At 34.7% G+C, this 18,205-nt stretch overlaps 1 protein-coding gene across 8 annotated transcripts in view; it reads right to left on the bottom strand.

The window, feature by feature from the left end:
* Positions 1-18,205, bottom strand: part of UTRN (utrophin) — a 449,337-nt gene that overhangs the window by 247,405 nt on the left and 183,727 nt on the right. For all 8 annotated transcript variants that reach the window (XM_070417833.1, XM_070417835.1, XM_070417834.1 and 5 more), the window contains 9 exons: positions 14,131-14,310; positions 11,016-11,144; positions 10,539-10,709; positions 9,804-9,965; positions 9,263-9,400; positions 7,618-7,809; positions 6,251-6,423; positions 2,764-2,914; positions 976-1,151 (listed from right to left, as the gene is read on the bottom strand). In XM_070417833.1, the coding sequence (XP_070273934.1) occupies positions 976-1,151; positions 2,764-2,914; positions 6,251-6,423; positions 7,618-7,809; positions 9,263-9,400; positions 9,804-9,965; positions 10,539-10,709; positions 11,016-11,144; positions 14,131-14,310 (1,472 nt within the window). The remainder of the gene's footprint in view (positions 1-975; positions 1,152-2,763; positions 2,915-6,250; positions 6,424-7,617; positions 7,810-9,262; positions 9,401-9,803; positions 9,966-10,538; positions 10,710-11,015; positions 11,145-14,130; positions 14,311-18,205) is intronic.

Here is an 18,205-nt window from a genome sequence, read left to right as displayed (position 1 = left end):
TATAGCTTAAACATAACTTTTATATGCAGTGGGAAACCAAAAAATATGTGTGGCTTGCTTTATTGTGATAATTGATTTATTATAGTGGTCTGGATCCGAACCCACCATATCTCCAAAGTATGCCTGTCTTGGACTTAAAAAGGTATTAGGTTGGCCTTTAACAAAATATTAGCATAGTTCTAAAATAATACATCATCTACAGAGTTAAAATTAGCAGAAAAAAATAACTGGAAATTTTTAACCTAAAAAAGTTCATTTATGAGACAGAATGTATTAAGCAAAGTAGAAATTATCCATTAGTTATTAACCATCTCAGGAAAATAACTTCAAGTAATTTTAAAGTAATATATAACACACATATAATATTGAACTTTATAGTCACTGGTAAAGTGTTTACAACCAGAAAATACCCTAATAAAATCTGGGGCATTGAACATAATTTGACATAAGAACAAACAACAATACATCATATGTATCCTATTACCTGGAAGAGGAGCGGTATTATTTACCAAGCACTGACATATATGTGAGCACTGCACATCCTGTGAGTAAGAACGACTGAGTGATAGGATTACTAATGAAGATCCCAAGGTCCAGTCAGGAAATGAGCAAGCGAGAAGCCTGACCCTGAACCCAGAGCTTCAGACTGGAAGTCCGGAGTGTTCTTTCAACTACTTCCAGTTCCTGCCACATGGTCACCATATCACAATAAACAGTCAGAAATAAAAAGAACAAGGCAATTTTTACGTGTATCACAACTGCATAGAAAAGTGGGACCTCATGGACAACCTGAAAATTTAGTTAGGAAAAGGGTTCTAACATGCAGAACATGGATAGTGCAGGTCTTAAATGTCAGTAAAGCGCCTACTGTAATATCAGACAATAAGAGAATTTTGAACTCATCTGATTGTATCTTAAAAGGGGCCTGCCCAAAATGTCTACCCCTGCGCCCTTAACTTATTGAGGCTCAGTCACCTTGGCTGCCGATCCTTCACTTCTGCGACGATGGCACCCCAACGTTGGTTTAAACCTGCCAGCTTGTCTTTTAAGAAGCTCCCATCTGTGGGGGAGAGTCTCTGGACAATCCCGTCCCCAGTTCTGTTTAGTGCTGCAAAACTGGGCTGGTGGCTGCTGATCCCCTCTTCAAGTTCCTACAACAGAGCACAACCCAAGATGAATTCTGCCACTGAATTAAGATGTTCTGATGGCAAGGGATCCCCCAGGTTCCCGGGCATCAATTTAAGTTTTAGAGGAATAAAGTCCTGGGAGGATACATTATGTTCATGAGAAGGGCATTTAAAAACACTTTCATTAAATTTCAATAAACACACTAAAGAAAATCCATTTTGAAATCTCACCCACGCTTGTGAATGTCATACAGTGAAACAGGATAGATAAATAGCAGCTGTTTACAACTGAAGCGCAAGCATCAATCAGGTTTGATTAAATTGGATTGCTTATCTTTTTCCAAATATGTGCTTGAAAGCATCTCTCAAAAGGAAAAATAAACCCATATGCCCTTATGTCCTACCACATATAGGTAAACCTCAATGTGCATTTTCTGGAGACATTGCTTCACTGGTCTCTAAATTTTTAAGCAACAGATTTAAAGAGAATATTTTAAAGTTAAATGTAAGCACTCACCTATATCTTTAAAAATAAGAAAAATGCATTAACATGTATATGAGAAAAATAAATGTATTTGTTAATGCCTCATGAACCTTCTACATAAAATACGTTCTTAAAATATAATAAAAGAGAAAATATTTTAACAATGGTAAATTGAAATTTTGCTTGCTTTTCGACCATATTTTTAAAGACCTACTGTTATCAGCAGAACTGATTTTGCTACTGTTATATTTTCCAAAACTGAATTAGACTTACATGAGCAGCTGCCCTGATGTAGGTCATGAATAATTTATTTTTATAATAATTATCAATAATACAAAGTAGAAATAAGATGCCTAAGTGTTAAGTACAGAAAACAGAGGTGAGGCATGCTGATATCTTTCTGCCTTAGTCTTGGGTACAAAATTTTACAAATGTCATTCTAAATATAATTTTTTAAAATTTTTAAAATATATTTTTATTGATTTCAGAGAGGGGGGGAGAGGGAGAGAGAGAAAGAAGTATCAATGATGACAGAGAATCATTGACTGACTGCCTCCTGCATGCCCCACACCGGGGATCCAGCCTGCAACCTAGGCATGTGCCCTGACTGGGAATCGAACCGTTCATAAGTCGACCCTCAATCACTGAGCCACACTGGCCGGGCATAAATATAATTTTTTAATAAATTTTTTTTCATATTAGCCACTAAAGAGTATTTTTAATTAAATTTCATTAAAATTCTAATTAAAATGTAAATAATGGTTCTTAAGCCTTTATGACCAAAAAACTAGATGTGTAACAAAAATTACAGGTTGTAATGCGCCTAAAAACTCATATATTTAGCTCTAACTTTCGAAATACATCTTAAATGCCACATACTAAAAGAATATGGCCCAGCCAGCATGGCTCAGTGGTTCAGCATCGATCTATGAATCAGGAGGTCACGGTTCGGTGATTCCTGAACAGGGCACATGCCAGGGTTTCGGGCTCAAATCCCCAGTGGGGGGCATGCAGGAGGCAGCTGATCAATGATTCTCTCACATCATTGATGTTTCTATCTCTCTTTCCCTCTCCCTTCCTCTCTGAAATTAAAAAAAAAAGGAATATGGCACCTTCTTAGCAGATCTGCATCCTGTAATGGAGAGCACTCACCTGCTGGTGGACCCTGGCTTTCTCTAGATCCAGGCCACCATCTGGAGCCAAGGTGTCAGCCAGTAACTCTTCAGCTTCAGTTGTCCACTGGGTGAGGTCATTAAGGTCACAGTGGAACTGTCTCCATTCTTCCATAGTCCTGTCAAAATAACTAGAGGACAAAAATTAACATAAAATAGGTTTCCAAACTTTCCAGAACTGCTTTGAAGCAATTTTTCTAAACAAATTCAAATCTCATTTAAACAGAATGCTCCAAAATCAGCGAATTCACAGCTCACTGCTCTAGGATCAGTTTTCATAATGGATTAGAGTTAATGATTCCTTTTAAAGAAACATGTATTGTACCAAGAAATCGGCACAAGCACCATCCTACCCTCCTTTCTCTCACACACATGCCTGCACACATACACCCACATACTAGGCAGCTTATTAACTGAAAAGACAGCCTTCTCCAGCTTGGAAAATCAAGATGGATTAGCTACAGGCAGTTAACCCACCAACTTTAAATACTTAACATTTCAAATACCATGAAATGTCAAGTATGATTAAGTACTCTATTCTCTTTGGAAAAAAATTATGGTGTTTTACTTCTCAGGTAGAACAAAACGCCAAAACACTTCTAAATTTCCTTTCCCTCCCTTATTCTCTGTGTGATGACTGAATTGTGACCCCAAAACTCATGTGTTGAAGCCCTAACCCCCAAAGTGACTATTTAGAGATAGGGCCTTCAAGGAAGGTAACTTTTTAAATGAGGTCATAAGGGTGGGGCCCTAATCCCACACAACTGGTGTCCTAATAAGAAGAGGAAGAGACACCATAGATCTTTTTTTGTGTCCCAGAGAGCAGAGAGAAAAGGCAATGAAGGACACAGGGAGAAGGTGGCCATCTGCAAGCCAGTAAGAGAGGCCTCAACACAAACTAACCCTGCTGGAACCTTGATCTTGGAGTTACAGCCTCCAGAACTGAGAGACAATAAATGTATGTTGAGTAAGCCACCCAACCTGTGGTCTTATTAAGGTAGCTCTGGCCGACTAACACCCTCTGTGCAATGACTAATCCACAGTACAGTATGGAAGTGCCTGCAAAGCCCAGGTTAGGCAATGACACAAAGTACTACTGAGTTGCCCATTGAATCCTCTCTCCTTTAGAAATAAGATAAAGTCAAAGTCCAGTGCTAGTCATATTTGAAACATATAAAATAAGTATGAAAAAGTTTAAGTTTTACTGCAGTCAGATTCTAAACACTTTCCTTTTGCCTTTTCATTTCCGTAAGTGGTGCTGAGAAAGCTTAGAAGATACCTCTGAGATTTTAATATTAATAAAATTTTACTTTCTATAATAAAAAGATATTACTATTTTAAAAAATAATAAAATGATCCCTGACATCTCTAACTCTAAAATAATGTTTATTTTTCCTTCTCCCATGAACATCATTTTGAAAATGTAGTTAATATTTGTTAAGTGCCCACAGGGAAGCAACATTCTATTGGGCATGACAAAATTAAGAGCACTTCAAACAAAATACTATGAGAAAATATTAAAACAATCTTTATCGCCTTTGGTAAAAATGTGCAGTCACTAAATAACAACCACAAATTTCAACTTTGGGGATGTTGCAATAATAAAGAGAAAATGTTGCTAGAAAGGCTGCTCCAAAGATCTAAAGACTCTGAGAATATAAACAGTAAACCAAATAAATCTAAGCAGTATAGCCATCGATTAAATGAGAGAGAGAGAGAGAAAGAGAGAGAGAGAGATGTTCAACTAGGATTCACTAAGTCATCTCCTCCTTTCTGAATACGGTCAGTTCATATGGGAGGCAGTATGGAATTGTGAAAGTCTATGGATTCCCAGAGAGTCAAAGGACGCAAAGTCCAAGTCTTAATCTAGAAACATACAAGTTTGCTTTCTCTAATATTGCAACTGGCATTGATATCTTTCCCCCAAAACATTCGCCACCTAAGTTCCTGGTCTCTGACAATGTTACCATTGCCTACCTGGGTCTCTAGGCTTGATACTGAAGAGTCAGTATATAGAACCACCCACCTACAGCCTTAACACAAAACATATTTAAAACAAAATTCAGGTGGCTTAGTTATTAAATGTTAATTTTAAATCAAACAAAATTGTTTTTAAATGATACATAAATATTTAACTAATATCACACAAAAAGTAATTTGCATGCATATAAACAAAACAAAATCACAAAGGAAAAAGACTCATAAAATATAATTATATAAAATTAAACCTATACATCAAAAAAATACTGTTAACAAAATTAGACACCATATGAAAAGGTGGGACTAAGCAATAAACAAGAAATATGAATAGGTAATATCCTTAATGTAGAAAAAAGCTCTTACAAATTAACCAGTAAATAGTAGTCCCATAATAGAAAAATGAGCAAAGACATGACCTAACAATTGACAGAAGAAATAACACTGGGGCCAATAAACATGTGTAAGGATATTGAAATGTCATTGATAAAGAAGGGAAAATCTATTGAGATGCAATCTTCACTATACAATTGGCAAAGGTCTTAAAAAACAACAACCAACTTTTCATTGTTAACAAGGGCTCAGTTAACTTTCACATATACTGTTGGCAGGAGTATAATAACCAATCTCATAATGCAACACGGAGCCTTAAGATGTTATTACTTTTAAGAATTTAATCTTTATCTAATAAACAAATGTAATTAAATTGAAGTATGCATAAAGGTATACTTAAAACAATATTCTCTAAATGTATACAGCTGAATTTAAAAATCCATACAAAGAAATATACCAAAAGGCCACTGAAAGTTATCTTTTCAAGGATTATATAATCACATAGAATATGTAGGCTAAAACAAAACAAAAAAGATGAAGACCATGATGCTTAATTTTTGTGTATATGTCTCTAAAGTTTTCCAATGTATTTTTCTGTGTTAGCTTTCTCTTACATGGTACTTCATATTGGGCTATTTCACATCTTACTTGCCTATCTGCCTTTCTACTACATACACAGTTACTGCCAAAAATCTTCTCATTTTTTTTATTTCCACCTATTAATAGGCCTGGCCAAAATCTAGAAAGAAGAAGGCTCAAAATCATTTTATTTAACAGGTTATTTTTAAAGAGTTTTTGGTTATATATGGATTCCAATTATCTGTACCTGTCTCTCACTCACATTAATCATCAACATGCTGGGAAAGTGAACATTAATGAAAACTCTTAAATTATTTTAAAGAAAATGGACACTATTTAGATATTAAAAATTAAAGGTGCTTCCATTAATTATTAAGATATTATGTTGCAAATGATCGCCTGTATGTAATCTCTTTCCTCTTTCTTTAAGGAACTACACTCATCACAATTTATTAAACAGGGCCTCTTCCAGGGATGTGAAACACACTTTCGTTAATCTTAATGTAATTTGACCTTTGTCATGGCTCATGAGCTTATAGGGTTTTTTTAAATTAAATTTTAACTTAATTTATACATACCCTTTACGATCATTGTACATTCTATTAATTCTGTCCCATTTTGCATCCAGTTGAGTCAGTGTATCCCGGATCTGAATGACTTCAGGTACAGAAGCTTCGAGGATAACATCTGGTTGTTCCTCGTGAATGACTGCGATCTGCTCTCCAAGTTTGTCCAGTTGGTCTTTGATATTCTACAAATATATTGCCAAACAGTCACAAAATCCAGCAGAGATAAAAAGAATGAAATCACAGATGAAAATGTATATGGTATAATACTTATTTAATAGATAATGAGATATAATAATTTTTGCTAATTAAAACTGAAAACTTTAAAAAAAAATAATACCCTGTATTGACCAAAGTGTTAGGAACACTACATGATATCCCAATGGTGAGAAAAAAATCCTAACAGATGTTTCATGTGGCATTTGTCCAGATATTTAAAAAATTCAATAATATTCTATAAAGGTAATGAAGTGTTTGAAGCTAAAATCATTTATATTTTCATATATATAATAATGCTAGTTTAAATGACAGAAATGAGCTGTCAATTAAAGCCATCAAATCTATCAGCAATTTTATTGTGACCTTATAGCCTATATAATAAAAGGCTAATATGCAAATAGATCAAACAGTGGAATGACCGGTCACTATAATGCGCACTGACCACCAGGGGGCAGATGCTCAATGCAGGAGCTGCCCCTTGGTGGTCAGTGTGCTCCCACAGGGGGAGTGCTACTCAGCCAGAAGCCCTGAGCAGGCTCAAGACTGGCAAGTGCAGCGGCGGTGGCAGGAGCCTCTCCCACCTCCGCGGTAGCACTAAGGATGTCCAAGAGCTCCCAACTGCAAGAGGGAGAAGGCCGAGCTGAGGTACCCCATCTAAGTGCACAATTTCGTGTGCTGGGCCTCTACTTTAAGTATAATCAGATTATATGAACAAGCCTTAATTATATTTAATAGTTTTGTGAGTTAACTGAAAACTTCTAGATCCCTAATTAACTTACAATCAACATGCCATCCCATACCCCAACCATTGGTCAATGTTAAATCATTATAGGTGGCAAGATTAATGCCGACATTTCATAACCAACTGGCAGTCCAGTTTATAAGAAAGCAATATGTTTTGTGTAGGTGTTTGATTAAAAAATATCTCTAATGATGGAAAGAAGTAACTGCATATTAAAAATCCACATCTACTTTTAAAAAATTAAATTTTTAGAGTATTTCCTTGGTGAATACAGGAAAGGTTTATTATTCATACACATTATTAATTCCTTGGCCTAAGTTTTAAAAGCTACAGATCATCTAGGTAGGCACAACAACAAATTCCTTGCATTATTTCTACATTAACTGCAGCTATTCCAATGCCCTGCCTGGAGATTTACCTTCAGAGCATCTTCTTGAAAAGAGAAGTCTTCATACATAGCAGTGCTTAGCTCTGGAGTATTAAGTGATAACTCAGCATCATCCATAGAAAGTAAAACCTTGTTAATTTCAACCAAATAATCTGTAGGGAGAAGTGATGATTTAATTCCGGAAGCCAGTTGGCCTGTTCTCTTCTGTTGAATAGGAATTGCCTGTAAAATCATTAAAAATAATCATGTACATCTCTTAAAATATCCCCACAATGAATTGAAAAAAGCACAAGACTATTTTGCGGATAAGTACAATACTCGGAACCAAATTTTTTAAAACTATGTTTTGATTTTTTATATTTTTGCCCTGCTTTGCTATATAAACCCTTAACAATCTCTATTCTAACTTTTGTTTGCAGCCTACTCTTAAACAGAAATGTCTCACTTTAAGACCAATGCCACCTAAACTCAATTAGCAAACAGGAAAGCATAACAGGTTCTTTCCTGAGTTACTGAGGACAGGAGAATATGCTGCAAATCATAAACTTCCATATGAAATAAAACATTTTAATACCATTATTATTTCACCCATTTTTAAAATCTCACAATTATATTAAAGACCTCAGGGCCTCACTGTTAAAAATGTAACTAAGTTAAATATGTATTTATAACATAACAAGAAATTCAATAGGGGTTTTGATTAAAATAACATACAGGTAATTCAATATATAATCTTAACCTTGGAGAACAATATTACAGAACATGAATATCCTACATAAGACAAATAATAGGTCCTCAGACAAAACTAAGCTAAACTGAGTGGACTACTTATCTGCCCTAATAATTCTATTTTCTGTGTCCTCTAATCAGAACTTTCAAAATAACAAAGGGGATGGGCCACTCACTAGTCCTTAAGGAGTTGAAGTATTTTACGTGTAGATGGGTACAATTTAATAAATGCTGGCTACTACTTGCAAATAGCCACAGTTCATCTACTCATGAATTAAGATAGTTTCATAGTTCCACTGTACCCCTATTTGAACTTCATCCTCTGTAAATTGAAAATTATAGTAAAATGATCACAAATACATGTTCCCTGAGTTATTGACCCTGAAAATGGTTACAATTCCTAAATGAAACCGAAACTCAAGACTAAAATCGTCCAGTCAATAACAAGATGTTGAACCTAGAGTTCTGCATTTATTTGTAACAAGAACAGACCTCTGGGGATACCAGCACATTTACAATGTGGCTGGGAATGTGGCCATTGGAAAGGGAGCTGGTAGTGAAGCTTTTCTAGAATATAAAGCATAGTTTATCAACTTCACAAATTTGGTTATTTGTAAACTAGAAAATCTTTTGACATGGTCAGGCCTCTCCATATGAACTATGGATCCGAAGGAGGAATCTACTCTAAAAGAAAAAGGTTCCTTTTAAGATTTAGTACATTATCAGAAATCCAACAGAGATGCCCAATAATAAGGTTTTATGTTCCTATTTTCTTTGACTCTTGCCCCACCTAAAAGTATAAACATGTTTAGCAATGCACACCAGAAAGGAGAAGGAGACAGTATCCCAAATGGTGTGTTTTGAGGTGTCCATGAATGCAGCATCAAACATCTGAATGACAAAGGCTGAGTTATTTCAGTGGGACAGACACTCCCCATGACAATACCTTCGTTTTGTTGTATCTTGTGTGCAAAAGTAATAACTGCAAACGGATCTTTTCTTTTTTATTATCCTCCATAGGTTGATGTAACATTTGTTCTCCTCTTTGTAGAACTTCCTCAATTTGGGCTCTTTCTTCATCCACCTGAATGTTTAGAAAGACAAAATTTACTCAAAAAAAAATGCATATAGGGTCACTTACCATCAGTTCCCAAAGGGGAAAACCAACCTACAAGATATAACTCAAGATATGTTCATCTAAATTATATACAACAAAAAGTCATGTTTTTCTTAAAATATTCCATATTTGATGTTAAAACAAAGAATGCTAGCTAGTTTAGCATTAAGATAACATTATTTTTAGTCAGAAAGTGTGATGTCTATTTTTTTAAGCATTGCATAAATCAATTATATTGACACATCAGAAAATCATTTTTGGACTGTTCTATCATGTTTGGCAGATATTTGGGTAAACAATATTGGTGCAAAACTATAATTAGCAGAGAATAAAAAGAAGAACATCATAGTTTGAAAAATTCTGAACCAACCTTTTCATCTTCATTACTGGATTCCAAGGGCTTTTCCACAACTTTTAACATATATTCTATGTCACTTTCTAATTTTTCCAAGTCAGAGAAAGGCACATCAGCTTCAAGTGCTTCAGTGGTGGCCAGAGATTGGTATGATAACGGTTCCTGGCCAATTAGCAGCTGCGGGAGGGAAATTATTCTTTAAAAAGATATTCTTCACTTGACTTTCTGTCATTAATCAGAGGGATGGAATGTCAGAAAAGGAATCAGCATTTATTTGAATTGACTTTAATTTCACTCATTTACAGCAATGATTTTACCAATTTGAGCTTCTCTGAATTACCCATTTTCTCCAACCTCATAGCAAGGGATGTGAAGTAGTGTGCAAATGGCTGTGGCTGCCTCGAATGCTGTTTGGAGGATTCTGAGACCACATGTGAGCACAGTAGGAAACAGTGCCATGAACCAAAAGCCATCCCTGCCATGGCCACAGACCGAGAGAAAGGCCACCGCCCAGTACAGGTAAGTCCCACAGAAAGTCTTCCGTTACCTTTCGCCAGTAGACGTGCCCTTGGAGTGGGACAGCCAAACTTCAGTGAAGTCCATATTTCTCAAGGACAAATGCTCCATTCAAAGACAAATTTACTTTTAAAAATTTACTTTTAAAATGATTTACTTGTACCACATGGTTATCTATAATTTAGATGCATAATTATATGAAAAATAGCCTCATATAAAAATATAATTACTCACGTTGGCACTTTCGATGTGTTGAGACACCTTTTCAAAGTTTCTATTCAGCTCAGCTAATTTGGGTTCTACAAGTTCCCTGCACGAGCCTCCACGCGCATTCATCAAAACAACGGCTTGATCGCGAACATCCTCAACTTGCAGTCTGGCATCATCCAGCTCAGATAGTAAACGCTAATCGTAAGAAAACACACATTATCACGTGGGGAAAATCAAAACCAAACATGGGTGCGACATTAACTCAGTATTAAAGGCAGTTTAAATAAATGTCTGGGATTCCTAAGAAGAGATTTTAATACAATCAACTTGCGTAAGAGCTGTTCACATATTAAGACTCATTCAAGACTTCAGGTCCTCCCACCAAAAATACACATTGATGAATGGGAGAATGTGTGCACAGGCAACTAGGCACATTCCACAAGAGAAAGACTACAGCAAAACCTTCCACCCCCAGAAGTATGACCGCTCCTCTTTTGCTACCTTCACAATTTCTTCCTGTTTACTTGCTGGTTTTTTTTCAATCTCATCCAACAGGGCTTCAGCTTGATAAAGCCAGGTACTTATATGAGCAACGTTTCCATCAAATATTTCTAGCTGATTCTGATGGCTCTGGAAGGGAATTAATAAAGTGTTGATACAACCATATGAAATATTTAACATGATAATCTTCAAAGAGCTTTAAAAAGCCTTCAAAGAGCTCGTTATATGCTGAATTTAAAGGGTTTCCACCTTACTGAAAGTGTCCTTTTCAATCTCATTTTATTTGCCTCCCTTATTCTTCATTCTTACATTGCAAATAATCTCATTTGCCTCCTTGATCATATTTGTTTAAAACTCATTTAAGAAAGTAATAACATAAAAGAATGATTAAAACATGGACTGAATAAGCGTCTGCTGTTCAATAGACTAACATCTTAGAGGGCAGGTCCTGTGTCTTTTCACTGTGGTGTCACCAGCACTTAGTATCATATCTGGCACAGACCTCACTCAGTACTACTTCCTGAAGCAGGATATAAAATGTGATCGAGCAAATAAATCCAAAAACAAAATCAAACTGATTAAGCTGAATAAATTGGCAAAATTGCTGGCACTAAGGTGAGAATTTAGAACTTGATCAAAAAGGGTTGGAAAATACCACATGAACTCACTAATTTATGGATAATAAAGAACATTATAACCTAATGAACAAAAAGATAGATACAGAGGCAGAGAAGCATCGAACAGACTGTCAAATTACAGCAGGAAGGCTGGGAGTGTTGCGGCGGCGGGAGGCGGGGGGGGGGGGGCTTGGGGGGGTAAGAGATCAATCGAAGGATTTATATGCATGCATATAAGCATAATCAATGGACACAAGACACTGGAGGGGTGGGGTAAGGGCATGTGCCGGGGCGTTAGGGGAGGCCAGGGGAAGGTCAATGGGGGGGAAAAGGAGACATATGTACTAGTATTTGTAATACTTTAAACAAGAAAATAAAATTTTTTTAAAAAGAGGGGTGGAGCCGAAACCGGTTTGGCTCAGTGGATAGAGCGTTGGCCTGCGGACTGAAGGGTCCCAGGTTCGATTCCGGTCAAGGGCATGTACCTGGGTTGTGGGCACATCCCCAGTAGGAGATGTGCAGGAGGCAGCTGATCGATGTTTCTCTCTCATCGATATTTCTAACTCTCTATCACTCTCCCTTCCTCTCTGTTAAAAAATCAATAAAATATATTTTAAAATAAAATTTTAAAAAAAAGAGGGGTGGAGACATAGATAAAATTAACTTTTAGAAACTGTTTTATAGGATAAATGAAACTGTAAAAAATTTATTAAAAGTGTTTAGAAGACAAGGAAACAAATTATTAATCTATAACATAGAGAAACAGTTGACAAATAAAATGAGAACTAGTAATGACATGAGAAATGTTTTGGCAGTGTTCTGCATTTTAAGTAAGAAGAATTGATAAGCACCAGACTTATTTGCCCCAATAAAGCAGGTAAATCAATATTCTAACAGGACTAGGAAGAGACTACTTGAAAAGAGAATTGGAAGGTACAGACTGAAAAATACAGAAGTAAGGGTTATGAGAATGTGGATAAAGCCATATATATATATATATATATATATATATATATATATATATATATAACATATTCTATTACCCAAGAATTTCACATTTGTTATTCAACATGTAACAACTTTTTCAGTATGTTCTTTTATTTCCATTTTTATATAGGAAAATTAAAGCGGATAATAAATTATGGGTAAACTCTGGACTTGAATCTCACAGATCACAATGTAAGCTCATGACCTTCAATGCTCTACACATTCTAACTGATTTAAATAAATTCTCAAACACACAATAATTTATTTTGTCTCTATCCATTACCTAGTAATTCTTTGAATTTTGGAATAGTCCTATATATGATATGTCAGAACAAAATACTAATTTCTAAATTCTACTAATAATATTTATTGGTAATAGAAGAGGAACATTAGATGGTAACTATATCTATGAAGTAATTAATAGTGTAGTGGTATAACCAAAGACTAACAACATATAAGACTAAACAATTATCATAATCATCATAATAAAATCTAAAATTGGTTATTTTAGGCATACTTATATAAGAGCACTTCATGTTTTATGTCATATAATCATCACAAAAACTGTACAAGGTGTATGAGGTAGAAATAATAATAATGCCCATTTTACATATGAGAAAACTAAGACTTAGAGAGCATTTAAGTACCTTGACCAATGTCACCCAACTAGTCAAAGTTTTTACTTAGGCCATCAGATGCCAGAGCCTGTGCTCTTAACTAGTACACTATTATTAGAAATTAGAGGCCCAATGCGAATTTGTGAATGGGGGTGGGGGGAGGGGGAAACGCCTCAGCCGGGCCTGTGCCCTTTAGCAGTCCAGGAGCCCTTGGGGGCTCCCACCACCGCCATCAGCCCGGCTTATGGCTGAGTGGCGCTCCCCTTGTGGTCATTGCACATCATAGTGACCGGTCGTTCCACTGTTCGGTCAATTTGCATATTACCCTTTTACTATATAGGATTATTAATAATATGTAGCTTATGATAATTAAATATAACAATAAATCATTAAAATGTAACAAATAAGTACATTTACTAAAATATTAAAGTATATACTTCCATATATATCACAAATGCTTATTATTACCTAATAGAAATATTTCAAACTCTTTCTAGCTATTGTCTTTTCAAAGAAAAAAATAAAATGTAATCTAATGAAATTAATTCACAAGCAAAACATTATTGTGACACAGAGAAAATAGAATTTGGAATTATAATCAAAGTTGTATTCATTTTTTAAATATATTTTATTAATTTTTTACAGAGAGGAAGGCAGAGGGATAGAGAGTTAGAAACATTGATGAGAGAGAAACATTGATCAGCTGCCTCCTACACACTCCCTACTGAGGATGTGCCCACAACCAAGGTACATGCCCTTGACCAGAATCGAACCTGGGACACTTCAGTCCGCAGGCCGACGCTCTATCCACTGAACCAAACCGGTCAGGGCTGTATTCATTTTTAAACAATTAAAGGAGAGAAGATTTCATCATTAACTTTTCCCAAAACATACCATTAAGGTATTGCACCAATCCTCAGTCCAGGTGCGTACTCTGCTCCACCCAGCGTTGAGGACACAGAGCCTCTCTTCCAAAACAGACTCGCTGCCCTCGACCAAGTTCTGAAGGGCAGCACTACTCTCTGTGATGGTATTTAAATCAGCTTTTCTCTTTTCCAGATCCTTCAGAATATTCTAGAAAATAAAAATACCAAAACCCATTTGATCTTTCAGAACATGATAAAAGTTTATACAACCTTCCTTTAAAAAAAACAGACAACTTTTCTTTCACATACTCCCTAGAAAGTTTACAACTGCCAAAGGTTTACAAAACTCCATAACTTACTAACATGTGAGAGTTCTTAAGATGCTAATAAAAATTGAAACATTTACTTATGCACATCACAGGAAATGTATTAAATTCAGGTATGAAAAAAAAAGTTATTTACTTATTTTAAGTATAAATTCCATGTATCATACACAAATACTAATTTATCTTCATCATAACTCCAGGTGTAAACAATCAATTTCACTTTCTGTAACTATAGCTGGTAAAGCAGAACTACCCCAGAACTCAGAATTCTAAAACTCATAATGAATGTATCTCCTTGTTTCCTACAGGAGACAATGGAGTACTACAGTTACTTGCAAGGACTGCATCCTATAACTAAATGGCCTAACATATAATTTCTTGTAAAAGCATTACAAAAGTATTTCATCTTAAGTAAACCATAACAACTAGAACATCTAAGTTTTGGTCTTACAATTGTCATAATACTCTGGATAGTATAATGACAACTTAATTCTCACGTTCATAAGATTCACTAGGTAAGGTGTATAGTCAGAGAGTTAGAGAGAGAATATTGGATTCCAAAATTAAAACTACAGTGTTCTTTCAATCATAAAGTGACATGTGCATATGTAACCTACTGCTGCTGGCATCTTTTTAAACCAACATTAAAACAAATTCTTTAAAGGAGCACGAGTCTATATTTAATCTCACATCATTAAATCCCATTTTGGAAAACATAAAAATTTCAAATTTTTTTAAGATTGTCTTTTACAATCTTAATCTGAAAAATTAATTGAATTTATATGTGTACATTATACTTTGTCATTATACTATCCAGAGTATTATGACAATTGTAAGACCAAAACTTAGATGTTCTAGTTGTTATGGTTTACTTAAGATGAAATACTTTTGTAATGCTTTTACAAGAAATTATATGTTAGGCCATTTAGTTATAGGATGCAGTCCTTGCAAGTAACTGTAGTACTCAATTGTCTCCTGTACGAACCAAGGAGATACATTCATTATGAGTTTTAGAATTCTGAGTTCTGGGGTAGTTCTGCTTTACCAGCTATAGTTACCAGTGAGTCAAGGTTTGAACATTTACTTGGCCATGTCAATTACTGATATTTTTAAAGGAACTGAAATGGTACTCTCAAGTGTTCTTCTCCAGCAGAGAGGGGAGAAAAAATAGAATACCCACAGCCATGCTTCCTGAAGTTAAGACTTTCTGCATTCCTTAAGTGAGTATGTACTGACTGACTAGTGTAGTCTTTAAGAAGTAGAAGAAAGAATGAACTATGAGTAATTAAGTTGAAACAGTACACATGCTATCTATGGTGACAGATTTTATTGTAAAGAAAATGACCACATCTAAGATAATGACATTGAAGCCATGGAATAAAAACACTAAGTTCAGGAATAAAAATGCTATTTAAATTTTGCATCGAAAATAACTTTATCTATTTTAAAGTGCAAATATATTAAAATGTTGTAAATATGCATGTTTCTTAAATCTGAAAACACAACTTTGAAAAAATGGATGATTATGTTACATATTGATATTTCATTCGATTTACTCTAGTGAAGAGAATGTGCTGTGAATTTATGACTTGCATATGCCATCATCATTATTTCAAATCCGAAATAAGACTAAATGAAAATTTAAGAGTGAGTAGTTACAGAAAAAACAAGCTTATTTTTACAATCTTAATCAGAAAAATTAATTGAATTTATATGTATACAAAGATGAATGAATGAAAATTAAATATGCAAAAATGTTATATATACCAGCTATAAGCAATTAATAAAAAAGAGAAAAGGCATGCTTTTTAAAGTATGTAAAATAAATAAGTATAAATTAACGTGTGTATGTGTGTGTCTATGAAGAAAATAACCAAAGCATTATAAAGGGATTTTTAAAATTTGGTGGGAAATGAGACATGCCATGTGACAATATAACAATGATGTCAAATCCTCTTCAAACAAATCTATAAATTTAAGGCAATTCAAACAAAATTTCTAACAAAATATATATTTTAAGAATTTGAGACTAACACTTCTAAAGTTTATATGAGTGTATAAAAAAAAGGAACATTAAAAACAGGGAATCTATTAAGTATATATTCAAACATATTATAAAGCCATATAGTTAAACAGCTAAAAAGCATTCCAGTAAATCAGTAAACAAAGAAAATCAACAGCCAAAAGTAATAGATGAAGTTAGCATGTCAAATCAGTGGGGAAGGGATAATTACTCAGTAGATAGTGCTGATATAACTGGTTAACTACTGTGAAAAAGGTTAGAGCCTTACCTCATCATATACACCAAAATAAATTCCAGAAGGATTAAAGCATTAAAGATAAAAAGATGAAACTATAAAAGAGCTAGAAGAAAATGTAAGTAAATAATTACATAACCTTGGAGCAGAGTTGAACTTTCTAAGCACTATGGCATAAATAATGAAGAAAAAGATGATTTTATTATTTAAAAATATATAATAACAGTATTTTTTAAAATATATACAGAACAGAAAGGGAACTACAGTAGCAAAAAATATTTTTGCAATAATAGACAACATACAAAACATTAATAATTTAATAGGTAAAGAGCTCTAAATCAAAAGACCTAACAGGTGAAAGGAAAATGGTCAGAATTACAATAAAAGGCAATTTTTTTAAAAAGAACTACAAATGGCCTGTAAACTGATGGAAAATGTTCTAATTAACTAACCAAAATATGATATCTGCCTACCACTGTCAAAGTTGTGGTTAAAACAAGCAAGTAGGAATTCTCACATGGAGCTGGTAGGTACAATTTCTGAAGGACAATTTGATAATTTGTATAAGACTTTAAAATGGATATATCCCTAGACTCAATATTTTTAGGTCTAAGAATTTATCCTCAGAAAAAAATTATTAATACATGTTATGATTTAGCTACAAGTATATTCAACACAGCTGTCTTTATTTTTTGTTAATCCTCACCCGAGGATACTTTTTTCCATTGCTTTTTAGAGAAAGTGGCAGGGAGGGAGGGAGGGGGAGAGAGAGAGAGAGAGAGAGAGAGAGAGAGAGAGAGAGAAACATCCATGTGAGAGAGACACGTTGATTGGTTGCCTCCTGCATGTGCCCCAACTGTGGTGGGAATTGAACCTGCAATCCAGGTATGTGCCTTTGTCTGGGTATGGAACCTGCGACCCTTCAGTGCACAGGCCGATGCTCTAACCATTGAGCACACCAGACAGGGCATAGCATTTTTCATAATAGTGAAAACTGGTAATAAATCAAATGGACATGAGTAGAGAAATGGAACAATCAAAAAGAAATTATGCAATTAAATATTAGGCCTGTCTCCAATATGTGATACAACATGTAGGTAAAGAAAAATGTTAAAGATATGAGGTGTTTGTTTTTTTTTAAAGAAAGTCATGAAACACTAAATATAAAAGAATTCTTTTCAAACACATGCTGTGCCTGTGCATGTCTATTTGTGCCTGTAAAAAACTGAAAAGACAGCAGGGTATTCTTTCATTATAGATGATTTTAGCTCCCCTCTTTTTTTTTTTTTTACACTATAAAAATGTCATTCACTTAGCTTATATAACTTATGTTACTAATAAGAAAGCAAGGGCTTTCAAAATGTATTGTACAAAGAAGGTAATATTTCCTTGAAAAAGCTAAACTTAACAAAAATGAAGTTTGGTGCCTTTGCTTCCCATTCACCCACAATACACCTATAAATGCCAACATTCTTCATTGCCTGCATATTTTTTTTTTCCACTTCACACAGCCCATGGA

The sequence above is a fragment of the Myotis yumanensis genome, unplaced genomic scaffold (assembly GCF_028538775.1).
Source record: "Myotis yumanensis isolate MYYU_CA2020_CCGP unplaced genomic scaffold, mMyoYum1.0.hap1 SCAF_6, whole genome shotgun sequence".
NCBI lineage: Eukaryota > Metazoa > Chordata > Mammalia > Chiroptera > Vespertilionidae > Myotis > Myotis yumanensis.
This window is presented reverse-complemented; position numbering and strand designations above follow the sequence as displayed.